At 32.0% G+C, this 19,511-nt stretch overlaps 1 protein-coding gene across 3 annotated transcripts; it reads right to left on the bottom strand.

The window, feature by feature from the left end:
- Positions 1 to 543: 543 nt before the first annotated feature.
- On the bottom strand, positions 544 to 14,333 carry LOC143073101 (uncharacterized). 3 transcript variants are annotated; one of them, XM_076248431.1, is made up of 3 exons: positions 14,178 to 14,333; positions 6,055 to 6,896; positions 544 to 1,095 (listed from the first exon to the last, which is right to left on the bottom strand). In XM_076248431.1, the coding sequence occupies exons 2-3, from the start codon at positions 6,870 to 6,872 to the stop codon at positions 627 to 629; spliced, it is 1,287 nt and encodes a 428-aa protein (XP_076104546.1). In that variant the 5' UTR covers positions 6,873 to 6,896; positions 14,178 to 14,333; the 3' UTR covers positions 544 to 626. The 3 variants fall into 3 exon arrangements, with proteins under 3 accessions (XP_076104546.1, XP_076104536.1, XP_076104530.1); XM_076248421.1 differs by lacking the exon at positions 14,178 to 14,333 and adding an exon at positions 13,742 to 13,864; XM_076248415.1 differs by lacking the exon at positions 14,178 to 14,333 and having other exon boundaries at positions 6,055 to 7,575.
- Positions 14,334 to 19,511: the final 5,178 nt, after the last annotated feature.

Raw genomic sequence — 19,511 nt, 5'->3', positions numbered from 1 at the left:
AATGAACTACATAATGTGTTATATATTTGATTTTCGTACATAAATTAGACCGTTAGTTTTCTCGTTTGAAATGTTTTACATGTGCCATTTGGGGCTTTTTATAGCTGACTATGCGGTATTGGCTTTGTTGATTGTTGACGGCCGTACGGTGACCTATCTAGTTGTTAAATTTCTGTGTCATTTGTTGTCTCATTGGCATTTATACCATATCTTCTTTTTTATATAGAATGTTTTATCTAACGAACCCCTCACAAAAATCTGCTGTTGCTTGAGTTTTGTTACGCTGAGAAGTTTGATACTCAGATGTACTTCGGGACTAAAACAATTATTTAGAAATGTAAACATTGAAACAGAAAATGTCTTTTTAATAAAAGCAGCAAAACATATCGACACGAAATGCGTCGATCAAGTAGAACAACCTCATTGGATTTATGTCTTTAATTACTCTCCCTTTTCTGATATGTGGTGCATAAAGATTTACGCACGACATATCAAAAATTTAATTATTAATTAGGTTATGGGCAAAAGATATTTCAAAGCAAAACGAATGAACTTTTACTATATAAATGACAATTACTTATCAATTGTAAGTAACATGGCAAACTGAGATTCTTGTTATTGAAAATCTATAATAATGGTACACATCTACTAGCAGATCCAAAGTTACACCCTGCAAGCCAGTCTTTTATGGCTTCTTGTCGAGATCTCTCTTCGGAGCTAGGACATATGAAGGAAGGAAGTCCATTCGGCACATATTGCTCTACTTCCTCTAGCACCAAACATTGTTCATTTTTCACGGGTTCTGGTAAAGTTTGAACATTTTCTACGTCTGGACTTTCACCTTGATTTTTGAAACTAACGTTTGATTTTGTAGGACTTTTACACGTTGGACTTCCAGGTTTAGAAGTTTGTGAAACAATTTCATCGTCGTTTAGTATTTCCTTTTCACTTGTAATAGTAGCATCGTCTACCCAGCACTTTGGACCTTTTAAAGGTTTACGAGGAGGAGGAGTTTCAATTACTTTGACTTCCGGTTCAGGCGGTGGGGTAACAGGAACTGGTGTCTTGTCTTTACCCTTTTTACTTTTTGGTGATCTGAAAAATAAGAAAGGCAATTTGAGTATGATCAACCATTATTATCGAACTGTATTATGTCGTTATTGACAAAGTACAATCGGCAATCCTCGGGTGAATCCGCTACTTTCCTTTAGGAAGGTACGGAATCGGCCGAGTTGTGACGAATGTGACAAAATAAACAAGATCAATTGTTTTACATTGTCTTATCGGGGACTTTTATAGCTGACTATGCGGTATGGGCTTTGCTCATTGTTGTAGACCGTACGGTGACCTATAGTTGTTAATGTTTGTGTCATTTGGTCTTTTGTGGATAGTTGTCTCATTGGCAATCACACCACATCTTCTTTTTTATAAGATCAATGTCGTTATTGAGATCAATGTCTATATCAGTGACGCTAGTGAAAAATTAATACTTTGTACACCAACCAGTTCCTGTGAGAACTTTTATCATAAGATAATTGACTTTTAACAGCTGATAGAACTCAAAGTAATTCTAAAATCAATTTATGTCATGTTTGAAATATTAAAATCTTATTGATTATTTACTAATAGTATAAAATTAAAAGTATTGTGATTTCACGCCTTCGTTTATCGTGATGCTAAATTTGAGGTAATTACTTCGTTGTTGTCATTAACAATTACAATCAACAGTAAATACGTTTCCGTTCTTCCAGTTTCATAACTTGCTAATATGAAAGTTAATGCTAAACATAAATCGAAATTCAACATTGCTTTAATATATAGTCGACAGGAAAAGCAGACACATTGTATATTGGAACATCGAGAATATGAGATAGATGTGAATGCAAACTACAATACAAATAATCCACTTAATACTATATAATGACAAATATATCTATGGAACGGCACTTTTCATCTCTTCACAATTCAACATGATACTGAAGCGTACCATTATTTCCTCCTAATCACCTCCACAAATGTAGACAAAACAACTATTTTCCTCTCTGAAATTTCTAAACTGGGTGCCAAGTTATAAGATGAGCGTGACAAGATCGTAAAAAAATATATCTTCTTAAATTGAACGCGTTAAAACCCTGCTATTTGTTTATGCAGTACTAATCGTGTCGTCACAATAGAGAGATGATTGACAAAAATAGACCAAAATTCTTGTTAAACAAATGCAGATTTTTCTGAGGATTCAATTTAGCTTGCATATCCTTGTCCACAAAGCACCAGACCGTTAGAGATTGTGAAAAGATTATAGACGTAAGAGAAGTGACGTTCAGAACAATGGTACGTCAGTTATTATGACGATTTTTTCTAAGTATTTGTATCATATTGAATTTCATGAAGTTGAGAATAAATTCAATAGAGTACTAGTATATGAATAACAGAATAAATAAGGTATACGCCAATGAGACGGCAACCCCATGACACTAATACCCAAAGGATTTTTGTTATTTTATTGATATTTTATTATGATTTAAATTAAAAATCCGGATATTCTAGGAGTATTTTATACCTTTGTCCTGTTATAATTGAAACAACAATAATTTAACCAAGTCTTATCAGAGTGATTTTTGCAATATTATTACTAAAGCACCTTGGATTACATTCAAAGTTTTACTATTTTAACCCATTGAAACGTTGAAACTCCTGGGTGAAAACTTAGTATAAACTGTCATCCAAATAATACTAAAAAACTTGATGTTAAGTTATGTTTTACAGGGGGGATCCAGAAATTTCCTTAAGGGGGGGGGGGGGGTCCACTGACTGCCCTTAGAGGGGGACCGCTCCAGTCATGCTGCAATGATTCCCTATCTAATCAACAAAATTTTCCACCAAAATGGTGACCGTCCCCCACTCTATATCCGCATATGGCTTTATTTAATTTGTAATTTCTTACACACGTATGTATTGATGTAGTTACCCTTACTACACAAGTCCTGCAGTCTGCGGCAATTCATTCGATAATAAATGATATTCCTAACAAGCATCTTATGATGATAGTCTCAAGACGTCAAGAACACATACAGTATTTTATTTTTTGTTACTTAATAATTTGCAACAAATAATTAATCAAACATGATATTACATAAATATTTAAATGGGCTCTCGTTCGAAATTCAAATTTCAAATATGCAGATGGCTTGTGGTTAACCTTGATCTTTAGATTTAAGTTTAGCCTCATAGACGGCCAAGTACTTAAAGCTTTCTTAACTAATTGGGTATCAAGAGTCTTAAAATTTTAAAAAGATCTGTTTGGGATACGACCGGGGATTTTTAAATTTTATTATTTAATTTGTTTTTAGCAACGTTAAATATACAGAAATTTCATTTACAAACTGTATAATAGTATTTAAATCATTGCTTTGATAAATATAAGGGGCATGGTTTACCTTTTCAAGTTGACACGATATGCAGTTTTCAAAAAGTTAGTTAATAGACATAAAAAAATAAACAGTACTTAAATTTGAAAGTGGTAAATATAGACGATAGATTTTTAAATTTAAATGTTTAAGTCAAACAATCTTAACTAGGCATAAAATTGTTTAATAATTCCTAATTTCAAAAGAAACCTTATATTTATTATCCTAATTAGTAACAATTTAAACCCGTTAAAAAGATAAATGTCACTTTAACGTACTTGTCACGCAGACACCCTAACAAACACGAAGATTCGTCGCTCGGATCTTAACCCAACCACTTTAAATTTCATCTGTCAAGAAAACTCGACGGACTTATTTTTTGAGAGTAAAATCTGAGAGAGAAAAAATATGGATACTATCATTTATGTTTTTTTTCATTGTTGAAGGCCGTATTGTGACCTTTATTTGATTATATAATTGTCATTTGAACTCTGGTGTATAGTTGTATCATTTACAATCATATCACATCTCTCTATTTATATATGGGATTTCATACTAAATTTTACGAAATATTTAGAAGATGAACCCACTGAACTGACAACTCATTGATGTTCTTAAAGTAAATAACATTTATTTAGAAAAGAAAATAGCCTTGGACAAGATCAAGCTCTTATTTGCAGATCCACATTTATCGAGCTCCTAAGGATATTATTGTAAACCTATGTAAAGTTTGTCAAACGAAAATATGTGTTCTGCTAAATTGACATAAGGACACTGCATTTAATGAATAATAAATTAAATCAGTCTTTATTCCGATTCAATGTTACTCGATGTTTTGACAGCTATCAATATAAAATATATTTCTGGATGATTAGTTACCTTTGTTAACATAGGTTTTGTGTTTTTAAATTAGTTTTAAATAGATTTTTGTATAATTTGTAAGACCGAGAAACTTGACAGTGTAACCCAGTTTTGACCCACATTGTTGTCTAATCTCTTATATCAAATTATTGGCTATTATAGTTTAGTCAAAAGCAGCTTCATACATTTTGTTTTTTGCGGTCATGTCTCGCAATTAAGAAACCTTATAGCATGCCAAAGTTTCGAAAACTCGATGTAAAGTTAGGCATATATAATGACAACTCATGTTAAGATCAGCATCGAGTATGGCATGAAATAATTATTTCGATTCTAGTATAAACTACAGATTTTTTGGCGTTTGAGGCGGATATGTCAGACACATTCGGAAGGCAGTCATTTTAGTTTAGGTGAATCAAAATAATCTCTAACAAACAACTCTTTTTTAAGATTTAAGTAATATAATACATGTTATGATGTCGATAAATAATACCAGTCGATTTAAGCTCTTCATATATTGAGTAAACGATATCATCACCTAAAAAAATCTGTCATTTTGTTTATAATTTTAACGAGTTTTCATGAAGTTTGAATAGTGTGATGTTAAAAGATGTTTTTGGATGAAGAGAATTCTTTAATTTGAGGTTGAACGACACTATCATGGCTAAAAGAAAAAAATCCAGTAAGTCATCAAAATATTACATAAGACCAAGTAACAAAAACTCCAGTACCAAAAACCAGGTGGTTCCGAACGATAACAAATTTTCGGAACAAGATACGACACCGATAGTTATGGACATTTAGTTATTTTTAAGTCACACAAAAATTGAATAGAATTAATTATAAGTTGATTAAAATAAACATAATTTAGTCATTCTTTTATCTTCTTCTATCGTTATTTTAATTCTCGGTAATCTTATATTTCTACTAACCGTGTGACAAAGCAATTTAAAGTTCAAGAGGTCTGTCTTCTTTAAGATTACATAATAGTTGATTTTGATTACATAAGAGATTGTTATAATTCAATAAATGTTTAGTACAAATATTTCACATTATCAAGTATAAACAGTACAGTTTAATAGCTCATTTTTCGCATTTTCTTTAACAAAAGAGGTAAAAATTCATTCAAATTTGGCAAGGCATACTGCTTTGTGACCGCACATTGTCGTTCTCCTTATTTACAAAGATATTAGATACTTTCAGTTTCAACTGGTATTGGATGTAAGTAAAAAGCAGTAAGGTCAACAAGTAAAAAGCAGTAAGGTCAACAAGTAAAAAGCAGTAAGGTCAACAAATAAAAAGCAGCAAGGTCAACAGTTCAAACGATGCTCATAACTAGTTGTATACAGAGTAAACGCTTGTGTAAATAAATTATTTGAAACAATGCACTTCAGTAGTTTAAGGGTAATACTAATGTTCATATAACTGGCCTTTCAAGTTCAATTACATTTCATATGAGTAGACGAATTCAGTCATTTTATTGAATTTCTACGGAATAATATACATGAAGCATGCTCTAGGCGAATGAAGATGTACATAATTTGACTAGTATACAAAAGTGACCATCTTGGACTTGGTTGTGGTCCGGTTGAAGAGCCAAATTTGAGAACAATCTCACCCCCTACTAAAACCTTTTCTTTGAATGTCAGCACATTGAGATTTAATTGAAACCAAATGTTTTATTCAATCATACACAAATCTTCGCTTGTCTTTTATCTGGGACTTTTAACAACAAAAATTCGAATAGTCAGTGTATATTTTAACAAACATGCATTATACATGTACTTACTTTCCACGTTTAGCTTTTGCTTTTGGACTAGCACTGCTTTTTGATCTTCCACTCTTCGGTCGTCCTTTCCCAGATTTGGGTCGAGAGGTTTCAGGCTGAGGTTCAGGTATAAGATCCTTTTTGGGTTCTTCGGTTGGCACTACATCTGTTACATTTACGTCTTCTTCTGACGAAGAATCCTCTTCAATTGAATAAAAATGAAGCTTCGCTGAAGGCATATTTCTTTTCAGAAAACTAGGGTCCATAGAAACACTAGAAGATGTGCTTGAGCAGTTTTCATTGTCATCAAATACACTATCGTTCATTTCTGACTTAACCCAATCCAATTCATCTGAACACATAGAGCCATTTGGAATAAGCCTAAACTCACTGGTGTTGGATATCGTTGATAAAGACCTAGTGGAATGCACTTTTGGTGAAACACACGACACTGTATATTCTCTATTGCTTCTACACAACGTTTGCTTTATTTGAGGTTGTATTGTCTGTGATTTCAAATGGTTGAATTTAGTTGGAATCTCTGATTGTGGCCTAAGACGGATAGAGTTCATAATATTGCTTCTTTTGTTGTATAAAACACTGCCGTTATGTGTTGGTCCATTATGTCCTGACATAACACGAGATGGAATTTCAGAAAGAACATTTCTTTGGTCATTTCGATGAGTATAGACGTCAACGGCATTATCAAACATCTTTAAACTGTATTGCCGTAAATTCTCACTGTCAGCTTGAGCTTTCCTTACTTTCTCTGCTGTTAGTTTTCGAACGACATGCTGTCCATCTGCATTTTTTCTAGACTCCGTGTGGCTGTATTCCATTGGATATTTAGTAAGATTTCGTTTCTGAAATGGAGAATCACACGGTAGCATTAATTTCCTTTCTCTCGACTTTCTACCTAATAATCTCGCATTTAATTTCATATTTCGAAATCTCATGTCCGATTTGTATGGTGGGGATGTTCCTATATGAACAGGAACAGCCCAAACTTCTGTTTCATCTGGCATTTTCAGTCTCTTAAAATCTCATGTCCAAGTTCAACTTCTCAAATAACAGTCTATATGAAGTGTTGTTGACTCAGTGATCGCACAATAACGATGACTTAACATACTAAAAATCTCTTTACAACAATCAAACCAATCGAAAGATAGCAAGAAATAATAAAAGAACATATACAAATTTCCACTTTGCAATTTTCCGTTAACATCAATACACCATACATACAAGATAAAGTACTTGTTATATCATAACCATAATCGGAGTCGGGGTATTTAAAAACTTATTGGTTCAATAGCGTATTTTACTAAGTAACCAAGGGTAAGAACTAAAGTGTTGTTCACCCGTTGTACGACTCTTTTATTAAGTTACATTGTGTTACTTGGACTAAGTCGATTCATTTAATAATAGATAAAGTATATTTGATAGTGTACTGGTACAAGTAACGATTTATACTTTCGTCACATTATCGGATTTTCATATTAAAGTTAATCAAAAGTATATGAAATATTATATTGACCTGCATTTGTTAAAGAAAAGTATTTAATCATAGGATTTAATTATTTGCCATAACCATTTATCAATAGTGGGATTGACCTAAAACTGTCCCATATTCGTACACAAAAAATCTTTAAAACAAAAGCTTTTTTTTGTTGGTAAAGCTTAATTTTCAACCAGTTATCAATGACTCTTTAGAAGTCGTCAGGAGCCCCATTGACGGGTCAAATTTATTGATATAAAATAAATTATGTGATTATTTTAACATGAATGGTACTTTGAAACTCTTATGTAAACATGGATTTCTTTGTAATGATATATACAGTGCGATATCTACTTCTTGGTAGTAAAATAGCAACAATCAAGCTATAAAGATACCGTTCATAAGACGTAGGCGTCATGAAAGATAGACATTTACCTACTGGCCCGTAAATGTCTGAGTGCGTTAGTAGCGTGCAAAATAAAAGGCTTTTCTTTAAAATTACTTTCTAAACTGGCACTCATACTACATCTTCCTAAATCTGATTATTGAAGAAAAAAACCACCCGTGGTAAATCGTAGATTAATGTACATCACCCGATTTTCTATGGAAGTACGATTTGGTTTTCATTTCAGCACATCATATATTTTAGTTTATTAACATCCAGTGGCACATATTTCACTTAATATGAAGTTATACGTTCAGTGGATTTTCTTTGATAACGTATTGTTTAATCTTTTCTTGTTTTTACAAGTATTTGTAATTTATTATATCGATATTAAAGAGTTAAGTGCTTGTTTTTGTTATACGTTCTTTTCGAATGTACATTTATTTTATAATTGGGATTAAAAGGGGGAGGGTTGCGATTTAAGTGAAACTTTTTTGACCCTAAAAAATGTTCATTTGAATATCCGTAATAAAGAATCTCGTTTAATCTTTTTATAATGAGTTCTTTTCAATCGAGGGTTTTTTTTGTTTAAAGAAGATCTTTGAGTTTTTGTCGAATTTATTCCAACTGTTGTTAGTCTTTTCATCGTTTTCATTTTTGGCGTTGGTATTTTAAAATTTCTGATATAGATACATGTACATTCAGAACAAATTATCTTTAGAATTTTTTTTTTCTGAAATCTGACCTTATTTGTATCTTTTCAAACCATAAAATTTATTTTCAATTCATCAGACATTTTATCATGTATAGTAATTTTAATGTTAGTAAATATATGCAGCAGGTATTGACTATATCTCCATAAAATATGGATTGGCAATTATTTCCGACTAATGCATTCAAATAGCTTTTATTTGTTATCAATACTTCCCTAAAATATATTTTATTTCTATTTAATCCTGTAAGGTGCATTAGCATACCAATCGCATGTTTTGAAAGATGATATGCATAGACAACACGATAAAAGTATGCGTACATACAAGTTTCTATATGGCGGAGTAAAAAATAAACATGAGTTTAGCGTTCGTAAACATGTAGTGACGGTGAGTATATATAAATACGTATGGTTATTATTTCTCATTGAACATTATGAAATTAAGGGTAGACTAAACTCAACATATATACAAGGATTAAAAAATGTGCACGCCACATGCGCATTTCGTCTATAAAGACTCATCAGTCCAATATTACTGGTGTATTGGCAGCGTACAAGGTTTTTAACCACGTTCGACTTGGGTGCTACACGCTGATGTGTGACGCCGGTATATTATAAAAAAGTTAAAATGTCAATCAAGTACTTAGTTGAAAAGCATTGAAGATCCAAAATGAATTCCGAAAGGATTTTGATAGAGCTCAACTTTCTATAGGTTTAAATGAAGGAACCAAATTTAACTTTGATTGTTTTAAGGGAGAATCGGATTACTGCAAACCGTGAAAACAAATTAAGTCCCGGATGCATGAGTTTCACGTACACAAACAATATCATGACTAGAATTGCTAAAGGCGTCTTCGTTTTACATTGCTTATTGTGACACACAAAAAGGAACATATTCCCAATTTACCAGAAACACCATAAAACGGGAAGCGCCTATGATTAAAACTGTCAAGTTAAAATTAGCCGTGTCGGATATTTAGGTCAAATTCACAATAGGGGGAGAAAATCAGCCATGATATATATTTAGGTCAAATTCACAACAGGGGAAGAAAATAAGCATAGGGTATTTAGACTTAAAATATGTCAAACTCTTTATGTCATGGCGTTAAGATTAAGAGTCAAATAAAATATCATTAGCTCATTACCAGGGGCGTAGCTGAGTTGAAATAAAGTGCAAGCATATATCGCCGAGCGGAGCGAAGCGAGGCGAAAATTTTTTTGGACCATTTTATGATGAAAATGATAAATACCCTATCTGTTTCTTACTATACCATATTTCAAGAAACGATAGTAACATCCTAGTGGGTTTCGTAATTTGGAAACCCGGGAACAGATAAGACACAAAATGACAAGCAAAAACTTTCAACATTGAAAACTAACTACAGATGAAAAACACGTTATCCGCTGCCTTCTTGCTAAAATAAAAATCTTGCTTCTTCATTTTTATTTTTATTTCTACCGCGGTTGTGTCGTGATTGTAGTTGCAAGTACAGACACCGCCAGACACGATAATCCGGAAAGACTAAAGACTATCCGAAATTCAATTTCAGGATTTTTTTTTTTTTTTTTTTTTGTGAAAAACATGTGCAAGCAAATGATTTTTTGCGTAAAGGCAGCTACGCGCCTGATTACAAAGCGTTATTTTCGATAACCTGGCATAAAGGTCAAGGTACAGTTTGGAGAAAATGTGGCCTACATTTAAAAAAAATCGAAAAAAAAACCCATTTTTTTATAACCATCTCTGATTTTGAGCTTTCAGAAGATTAAAAGGTTAGCTAGCTTATAAGCTTATAGGCTTAACGACTCAGTTTGACTGTGACGTCAGTATATTCATTATATAACAAATATAGGCTATGGTTCACTTTTGCTAAATTATAGAGACCAAGTATGGTTCGAATCAGTTGTTGCCAGCAAATACTAGTATACAAAGATGCACACAAAGTACAAAACAAAACATTGTTTGGGTAAGGATTTTGTGATAAATACTATTTTTATAATGTAGTAGCCAGATGATGTGCAGTTTCGCGATTCATACTGAAGTTACTGTATTTACGTGTATGACGTATGATAAGCAAGTATAGCAAACAATAAATAAAAGTTAATAGATTCAATATTTTATTCTGCAGGTTGTTAAAGTGTGAAATATATTTGGTCTACTTTAACCTTCTTTGTACAAATGAGTCCGTACACTGATTTTATTCGAAAAAAACCCATAATGTGAAATATATATATAGCCTATTGTTAAAACTATCCATCAGGCAAAATTGATCTAAGAGGATTTTTACAGATCTATTCAGCCCATTTTATTTCTTAGGCTTATTAAAGTTTGATATGTTTTGACTTTTTAATAAGTGAATGCATTGGTGTGAGAAACCTTTAAACCTAATCTGACCAAAGAAAAGTTTCGTTTAATAATAATGGAAGGTGTTCGAAAATTGCAGGCCACACTTCTCAATTCGTAAGAAAACCGCCAAAATCAATATAAAGAAGTTGCGTATCTGTAAGAGGCAATGCACTGGTCATATATATAAACCACAGAAGCCATATACAATAAATAGAAATAAGGATTTAAAAATTTTAAAATGCCTTTTTTCAACCCAAAGTTACATGCGTATATATCTTGAAGACGCCAGGCAAACATAGTTTTCTATTTTACGCGTCGTATTATCAAATGAAAGGTACATTCGAATAAACTAATTTCACGGAATGTTGATTATTCCCCTTTTAATACTTTTTAACGCAATATATAAGAACTCGTCAAAGGTACTTTTTAAATATCAGTTTCAATTCTCTTTATATGAATGTGACATGAATAAAAATTAGATTATTAAGTAATCATCAAGTTATTAGTATGTTAACGCTTCATCTTGCATCAAAGGATTTTTTATTTGATTGAAACAAAATTGAATACCATAATGCTTCAATGAACAGCAATCAGGAACGTGCAAATATTAAATTTACATCTGACGTAAACAATATTGCTTTATTAAACATTGATTAGCTTGCGAAGACGTGTCTTTTTTTTAATAGTGAAATTACACATATTCTAGTTATAATTAAGTGAAAAGCAAAGTATACAATTTGGTAGTTCTTTTGGCAGATACATGTAAGTAATTCAAAAGTCTATCACTTCTGTGGGGTAGCAAGGGAAAGGAGAGGTCCGGGGTTGGATGCTTTTGAAGGGGGTCAAATTATTGGACTCCCCTGAACATACTTATGTTTTGTGACAAATCAAACTAATAGAGGCAGCTATTTAAAAATGCTTAACAGAAATATTTGATTAAACGCCACAACATACATTATATAAAAAAATATTGAAAATCTGCACCTTTATCTATGGATGTCGTTTTTCGATTTGAAGATGAGAAAAAAAATATATACACATGTAAATGCCAGGCTTTGTTCCTAGATATCAGTACTCTATTTAGGAATTTTGTCTTTTTCCATCATTCGCTCAAACATCCGAGTATTTAATAAGACGTCATGTATTGATAATTATGCTGATGTTAGGCAAACATTCATTGGTTGAAAAGCTGATGCACATATTTAATTTTATGAATCTTTAAACTTGGTGTAAAATGGTCATTTAAGGTCAAACATATCAGCTACATGTACATGTCAATTTTGACATGTTGATGATACTCCTTTGTGTTTATTTTCAGATTAAGGACTACATTTAATTTATTCACAACCAACCGACGTTTATTAAACTTTTAACATATTAGTTACGTCCATTTCGATTATCAAACAAATGATTCACAAAATGTTTAAACTTTTTGTAAATAAGTAGCTGGATGAGGGTTTCTCAGTTTTGTATAGTATTAATCTTTAGGCTATTTTTCTTTATTCGTTATTTTTTGTGTCCATTATTCTCTTTTCTTTATAATTTGATTCCCCCTTTCCCCCCATTATTCTCTATCCTTTATTTTTAACGGTTTTTTTTTCTTTCTATTCTTTAATTTTTGCCCACTACTCCATGTTCGGTAAGCACATCCAGACCCTCATAAATAAAGACACATGGCAATTTGGAATTCAGATGTACGGTTCAATTTTTCTTTCTTTTTTAAACAAAATTTTAATTTAATGATTTGCTGTTTGATATTTTATTATTTATACTTATTTAAAGAATGATATTGACAATGTTTGTGATCTTGAATAAATATCTATATACAAAATGGCTGATTTGAATAATAAAACAATCTGTTCTCATTGTTTGTCCATAATTAAAAACACAAAGTAGGAAAATGATAATGTCAAAGAGAAAAATTCTTCTTTCAAATATGAGATCTCAATTTGCAACCATTTTTTGTCCCAGTATACAATTACAACATTGATTGATTAATGGTTGCTTAACGTCCAGTGGCAAGTATTTCATGCATGTTCAGGACGAGTCACTTTTAAGAATCACAGTTAACAAGGTTTACCGAAAGTGTTAGAAACGGCACCAACAAACATATCTTCATAGAAAGACAATATACATAGAAATTAAAAAGAAAAAGTTATTGAGCAAGATGGAGACAAGTCATACCGAAATGTGGGGTCTAGTTGTTTACGTGGATGTGAAATTAAAAAAAAAACACAATGAACTGTAAGTTAAATACCTATTAAAACATTTTTGGTACACTTGTAAAATATATACCTACACAAAGTTTGTTTGCTAAACTTTTTAGAAGACCATACACAAGAAGTTTGGAAAGCCAAATACAAATAAATTATTAAAAGTTTGTTCGATTATTGTTCTTGTCCTCAGCGAACCTCAATTAGTATAATATCATTCGCGAACAAAGACTTTGAAGTCGTATCATCTGCGAGATATACATTAATAATGTAGTTAGTACTGGAATGTTTCTACAAGGTGATAACAGGTTATCAATTTTTAAAACTCAAATTTTCTTTCATCAATCGTTCTTAGCCCCGGATAATACAATATAATTGTTTTATTATCTTCACCCAACTCGTATATGAAATAATGAAATTCTAAATTATACATTTTTTTTAATTTTTAAAAGCTCATTTATATCTTTTTTAAACCTAAACTCACATATATATATAAAATTTTAAATACGAATGTATGTTTGATGCACAATCTTATATAAGCAATGCAACTGGAACTTACCCACAAAAGTGTCCCTTCTGTTGACCTTACCATTGCGCTTACAGACAAGATGCTTCTATTTATTGTACAATTTTTTCTTCAAGTGAACATAAGACTATCTCATTAGTCAAAAGCCTTTTAATACATTTAAAGTTCCATTTATTTTCATTACTATGTTTAGACAAAATTAAATATTTAAAGAAGGAAAGGTTTAACAACGTGTTGTTATAATTTGAATACGGAATTCTTATAAATGTAATACCACATTCAAACTTCACATATTTTTATTTAAATCTTTCGATAAAAAATATGATAATTCGAGTCAAGTTTCCACTTCAATAGAAGAATGAATTGTAAAAAAGTTTAACATAATTACAAATAAGCGCCACATGTAGGCTCAAGTTCAAGCCTTGCATTGACTTAAATTAAAAGTAATAATAAAGAACAGAGTACTTACAATGGTATAATTTTCAACTGAGGTATCCTGCCATCTATATATGTTGAAAATGCCGTCTTTTTAATGCAATTTCAAATAAAATAGAAGGAAGCATATCCTTTACAACTTGAAACTAAATAATTCATAACATGACTTTGCTTCTTATTGAACAGTTACGAGACAGAAGGAGTTATTGAACTGTAACTAGACACTGATACTTTCACAATCGTAAGTGAATTAGAAGTATTTTTGATTGACCCAATACATTACTATTTAGTGACACATAGTAGTGGTTCATTACGTACCATACCAGAATGTATTGTTGGTGTTTAGGGCCTTTGTTGATTGCGTGATTGATTGTTGGTATTTAGTGCCTTTGTTGATTGTGTGATTGATTGTTGGCTGCTTAGTTTTATTCTTAAATGACAACATTTATTTAAATTAATGATTTAATAAGAATGTTATTTATATACGAAACAAGAATATGTCCCCAGTACACGGATGCCCCACTCGCACTATCATTTTCTATGTCAAGTGGACCGTGAAATTGGGGTAAAAACTCTTATTTTGGCATTAAAATTACAAAGATCATATCATAGGGAACATGTGTACTAAGTTTCATGTTGATTAGACTTTAATTTCTTCCCAGACCAAAAACTTTAACCTGAAGCAGGACAAATGGACGCACAGACCAGAACACATAATGCCCATCTACCGTAGGTGGGGCATAAAAACAACTAACGATTCAGAAACAAGCCGATGCTCTTTTCGAACTCATCTCCTAGTATACACATAGTGTTCCAATACGGTAAAAACGTAAATTCCCTGCAACTCATATACAATATTAAAATAGGATATAATAGAAAAAAATACTGAATAAACATTGATATATGATGCCTTATTTTCAGTGTGCAATGAATAAGTCAGTAGTTGCTGAAAGTTCCAGTTGGTAACATATCATGCATTTTACATATGGATCTGTCCTAGAGTTGTCACTTGTTTAGACGTACTTTTATATACATATTTAATGTTGCAATAATCAATGAAAATCTAAGTTCAATACGTTTAATTTACATTGTAAACTAAATATTGCTTTTAACACCAATAATCTGTTGTTATTCTTATAAGAAAGAGGACAATTAAACTATTACAACATTTGATGTATTGACCCTAATAGTTATTGACATATATCTGTTTTTATTCAATTTAAGCAATTTCAACAAGATTTGTTATTCTTTTTAATTCATCTCGTTGTTCTAATCACGATTTATGACAAATTAGCATTTATTATTTTCACAAGCATTTTATTATACTGTGTTTAATTTTGGAACATTTTTTTCATGGGCGCTAGAATTTTTTGAGTGCCAACATATGCCAAACTTTTATACTAGTTGGACGTGGAGACACACACGACGCCAACCATACGACAACTTTTGAACGAACCACCACCACCAGATGGTATTATACCATCCGATGAGCTATTTGCTAAATATCTTTCAGCCATAATACTCACCTGACACTTTTTTTGATTGATATTGAACCTACAGAAAACTCATCAATTTTAGATTTCACAACAACCAGCATTTAGGAACCCAATAATCTTTCACAAATAACAACAGACACAGTAACATTACATAGTACAACCAGTATTCAGGAACCTACAGACCCTTCACAAATGAGTGTAGACACACAGCAATAATAGATTTAGCCACAACTAAGGCAAGAAAACCTTCATACACCTATTCAACTTAATAAATTATAACCACAAGTACAAAGGAACATACCTCATTAACCAGCAACATAATGTCTTTTTTAAGTACACATATAAATTATCAGTAGATCTATCTATAAAACCTATTCCACTTATGGAAATTTGAACACCAATAACAGATTGAATTTCACAAACAACAGTGGAGATCACTTCTAACCTTTCATCAAATTTGTCAGAAGAACTGTTCTAGGACAGTATGTCACATTTAAGAAGTTCTAGCTAGAATTGATTTAGTCAGTTTTATCCAGTTTTAAGAACTCTTTGTCTTTAATATAAATAAGTCAAAATATATATTAAAAAATTCTCATCACAGCACTGTTTTAACATTTCTCGTAACGGAAAAACTGCAGTGAAGTCATTCAGAACTGTTCTACAATCCTGAGGATTGGTAAGTTATATGGCTAGAACAGTTTTAGACAGTCCCTCCAATTTAGAATTTATGAAAAAGTAGCACTACTTTGACATACAATAGTGCTTTTGATGTCATAGTTTACTTAAACTTAGCAACAAATTTACCGATATGAAATTTTTGGTAATAGAGAAATATATTTAGACCATTTAGAGTCCAAATTTACTTGACTAAGGATTTGCATTAAAAATTCTTTTCCAAAGGTAAGATTTTTCTTCTAAGACTTTAAAGGTAGGTTTAAAATTGGCATGTCGAAAGGTTTCACATGTAATATGATTCAGGATATACCGGGTTTCTATGAAGTTAAAGTAAGGTAACATATTTTCAAAACTGTGAAAATTGCAAAATTTGGTTGAACAGATAGAGATTTTTAATTGGTGTTCTGACAATTATTACTTACTGGATGGGACCATACTCGAACTTGAGTAAATTTAGAAATACGAATCATAGAAATTAAAGCTGCACTGCTGTGGATATATAATAGGAACGAAAGGACAGTGAATATGGACTCTTTTATTATTAAGGTTATGCGACCAAATGACATCTCTATGGGCACGGAGATTCTTTCTGTGTCCGCGCATTCAGTAGTGCAAATAAAAAAAATGTACGGCTAAAGCAGACCTTTGAACATTTTTATTTTCTATATATTTTTTTTTTACTACGAATTTAGAAACCAGACTGACCAATTAAGCTACCAAATGCTTTGCAAGTTACAATTGTAGTTTCACAATTATCAGCGAAAGTTTATTATTGTATTAACTACACGAAGTACTATCTGGGTTTTATTGAACCACACATACAGTTATTGTTGATCAACTTGTAGGTGGACTATGTATTACATAGTTTCTAACCCCAAGATATTAACTAGAGGCTCTCAAGGGCCTGTGTAGCTCACCTGAATTTACTGATGCTTTGTAAATCATGTAAAATGAGGTTAAAACATAATTAATAGTATAAGATATTATAGATAATATAATGATATCTAAGATAATAACAAAAAGCTGCAAAATTACCAACTCGGGGGTAGCAACCCAACAAGGGTTTTTGGGATTTGTCTGAAAATGTCAGGGCAGACAAATCTAAATCTGATGAACATTTTTGCCACCAATCAAAGTTGCTCTAAATGCTTTAGTGTCAGAGATAAAAATCAAAAACTGCATTTTACCTCTATGCTCTATTTTTAGCCATTACGGCCATGTTGGTTGGGAGGCAGGATCATCTGACACATTTTTAAAACTAAATACCCTAATGATGATTATGGCCAAGTGTGGTTAAATTCGTCTCAGTATTTTCCGAGGAGAACATTTTGTAAAAGATAACTAAATTTATGAAAAAATGTTAAAAATTGAATTTAAAGGGCAATAACTCCTACAGGGGTCGACTGACAATTTTGGTCATGTTGACTTATTTGTAGATCTTACTTTGCTGAACATTAATGCTGTTTACAATTTATAACGATTAATGCTGTTTACAATTTATAACTATCTGTAATAATATTCAAGATAATAACAAAAAACGGCAAAAAATCCGTAAAATTATCAACTCAGGGACAGCAACCTAAGAAAAAGGTTGTCGGATTCATCTAAAAATTGATGGGGAGATAGATCTTAATCTGATTAACATAACTATTTCTTGTCAGATTTGCTCTAAATGCTTTAGTTTTAGAGATATAAGCCAAAAACTGCATTTTACCCCTATGTTCTATTTATAGCCATATCGGCTATTTTGGTTGGCGGGCGGGGTCATCGGACACATTTCTTTAATGAGATTCCCTAGTGATGATTGTGGCTAAGTTTGTTAATTTCGTCCAGTAGTTTTAGAGAAGATTTGTGTAAAAGATAACAAAATTTACTATAAAGTTCCTTAAGGGGTCGACTGACAATTTTGATCATGTTGACTTATTTGTAGAACTTACTTTGCTGAACATTATTGCTGTTTACAGTTTATCTCTATCTATAATAATATTCAAGAAAATAACCAAAAAACGGCAAAATTTCCTTAAAATTACCAAAATCCGGGGCAGCAACCCAACAACCGGTTGTCCAATTCAATTTCAGGGCAGATATATCTTACCTCTTTAACAATTTTACCCCATGTCAATTAGCTCTAAATGCTTTGTTTTCAGAAATATAAGCCAAAATCTACATTTTACCCTTATGTTTTATTTTAGCCATGGCGACCATCTTGGTTGGTTGGCCGGGTCACCGGACATATTTTTGAAACTAGATACCCCAATGAAGTTTGTGGACAAGTTTGGTTAAATTTGGCCCAGTAGTTTCAGAGGAGAAGATTTTTGTAAAAGTTTACGGACGCCAAGTGATGAGAAAAGTTCACTTGACTTTTCAGGTCAGTGAGCTAAAAATGGGCTAAAATACTTGCAATGCAACAACTCACTGACGGCACACCAACACGTTGTTGCAATGATTGTTTAACATGCAGATAGCAGGATACATTGCAAGAAAAATCAGATTCAAGCGTACTTCAGATCATGTTTGTCATGAAATGTCTTATTGACAAATATACTGAAACAGGTTTCAAACATTTGTATACCTGCTTTATTGATTTCAAAAAAGCCTTTGATTGATTGATTGATTGTTGGTTGCTTAACGTCCAGTGGGAAATATTTCATGCATATTCAGGACGTGACTGCGAACTTGATACATCCCGCACAGCCAAACGGACGTCCCACTTCAGCAAGCGTTTTACTGCCGGTCGGGAGAAGACCAAGTGACCATATTTCTATACCCCAGTCACCCTTGGGGTTTAAAAAAAAGCCTTTGATAAAGTTTGGCATGAAGGCTTGTTTTAGAAATTAAGAAAACTTGGTGTTAGTGATCTATTTTATGATGTTGTTAAAGATGTATATAGTAAAACTTAATTGTCAGTGAAAATTGACCTCAATCATGTAAATGACACTTTTTCATCTTTTATAGGAGTGAGACGGGGAGATAATTTAAGTCCCATCTAATACAACGTTTTTGTTAATGATTCCCGATATATTTGATGAGGATTGCTTTCCAGTTAAACTAAATAATACAAAACTTAATTGTCTGATGTATGCAGATGATCTAACTTTGCTTTCTGAAACTCCTAGGGATCTACAAAAATTTCTTGATAAACTACAGATCTACAGGCAATATTACTTAATCCAAAGTCATGATTTTTTGCAATTCTG

Source organism: Mytilus galloprovincialis, chromosome 1 (assembly GCF_965363235.1).
Source record: "Mytilus galloprovincialis chromosome 1, xbMytGall1.hap1.1, whole genome shotgun sequence".
NCBI classification, from domain to species: Eukaryota; Metazoa; Mollusca; class Bivalvia; order Mytilida; family Mytilidae; genus Mytilus; species Mytilus galloprovincialis.
The sequence above is the reverse complement of the archived record's forward strand: the minus strand, read 5'-3'. Positions and strand labels throughout refer to the sequence as shown.

Bases quoted from the DNA above. Each gene is read 5' to 3' on its own strand.
- LOC143073101 (XM_076248415.1), bottom strand. From the start codon at position 7,058: ATGCCAGATGAAACAGAAGTTTGGGCTGTTCCTGTTCATATAGGAACA. The intron at 1,096-6,054 runs GTAAGTACATGT...CTTATTTTTCAG, and splicing joins GCAAAAGCTAAACGTGGAAA to ATCACCAAAAAGTAAAAAGG.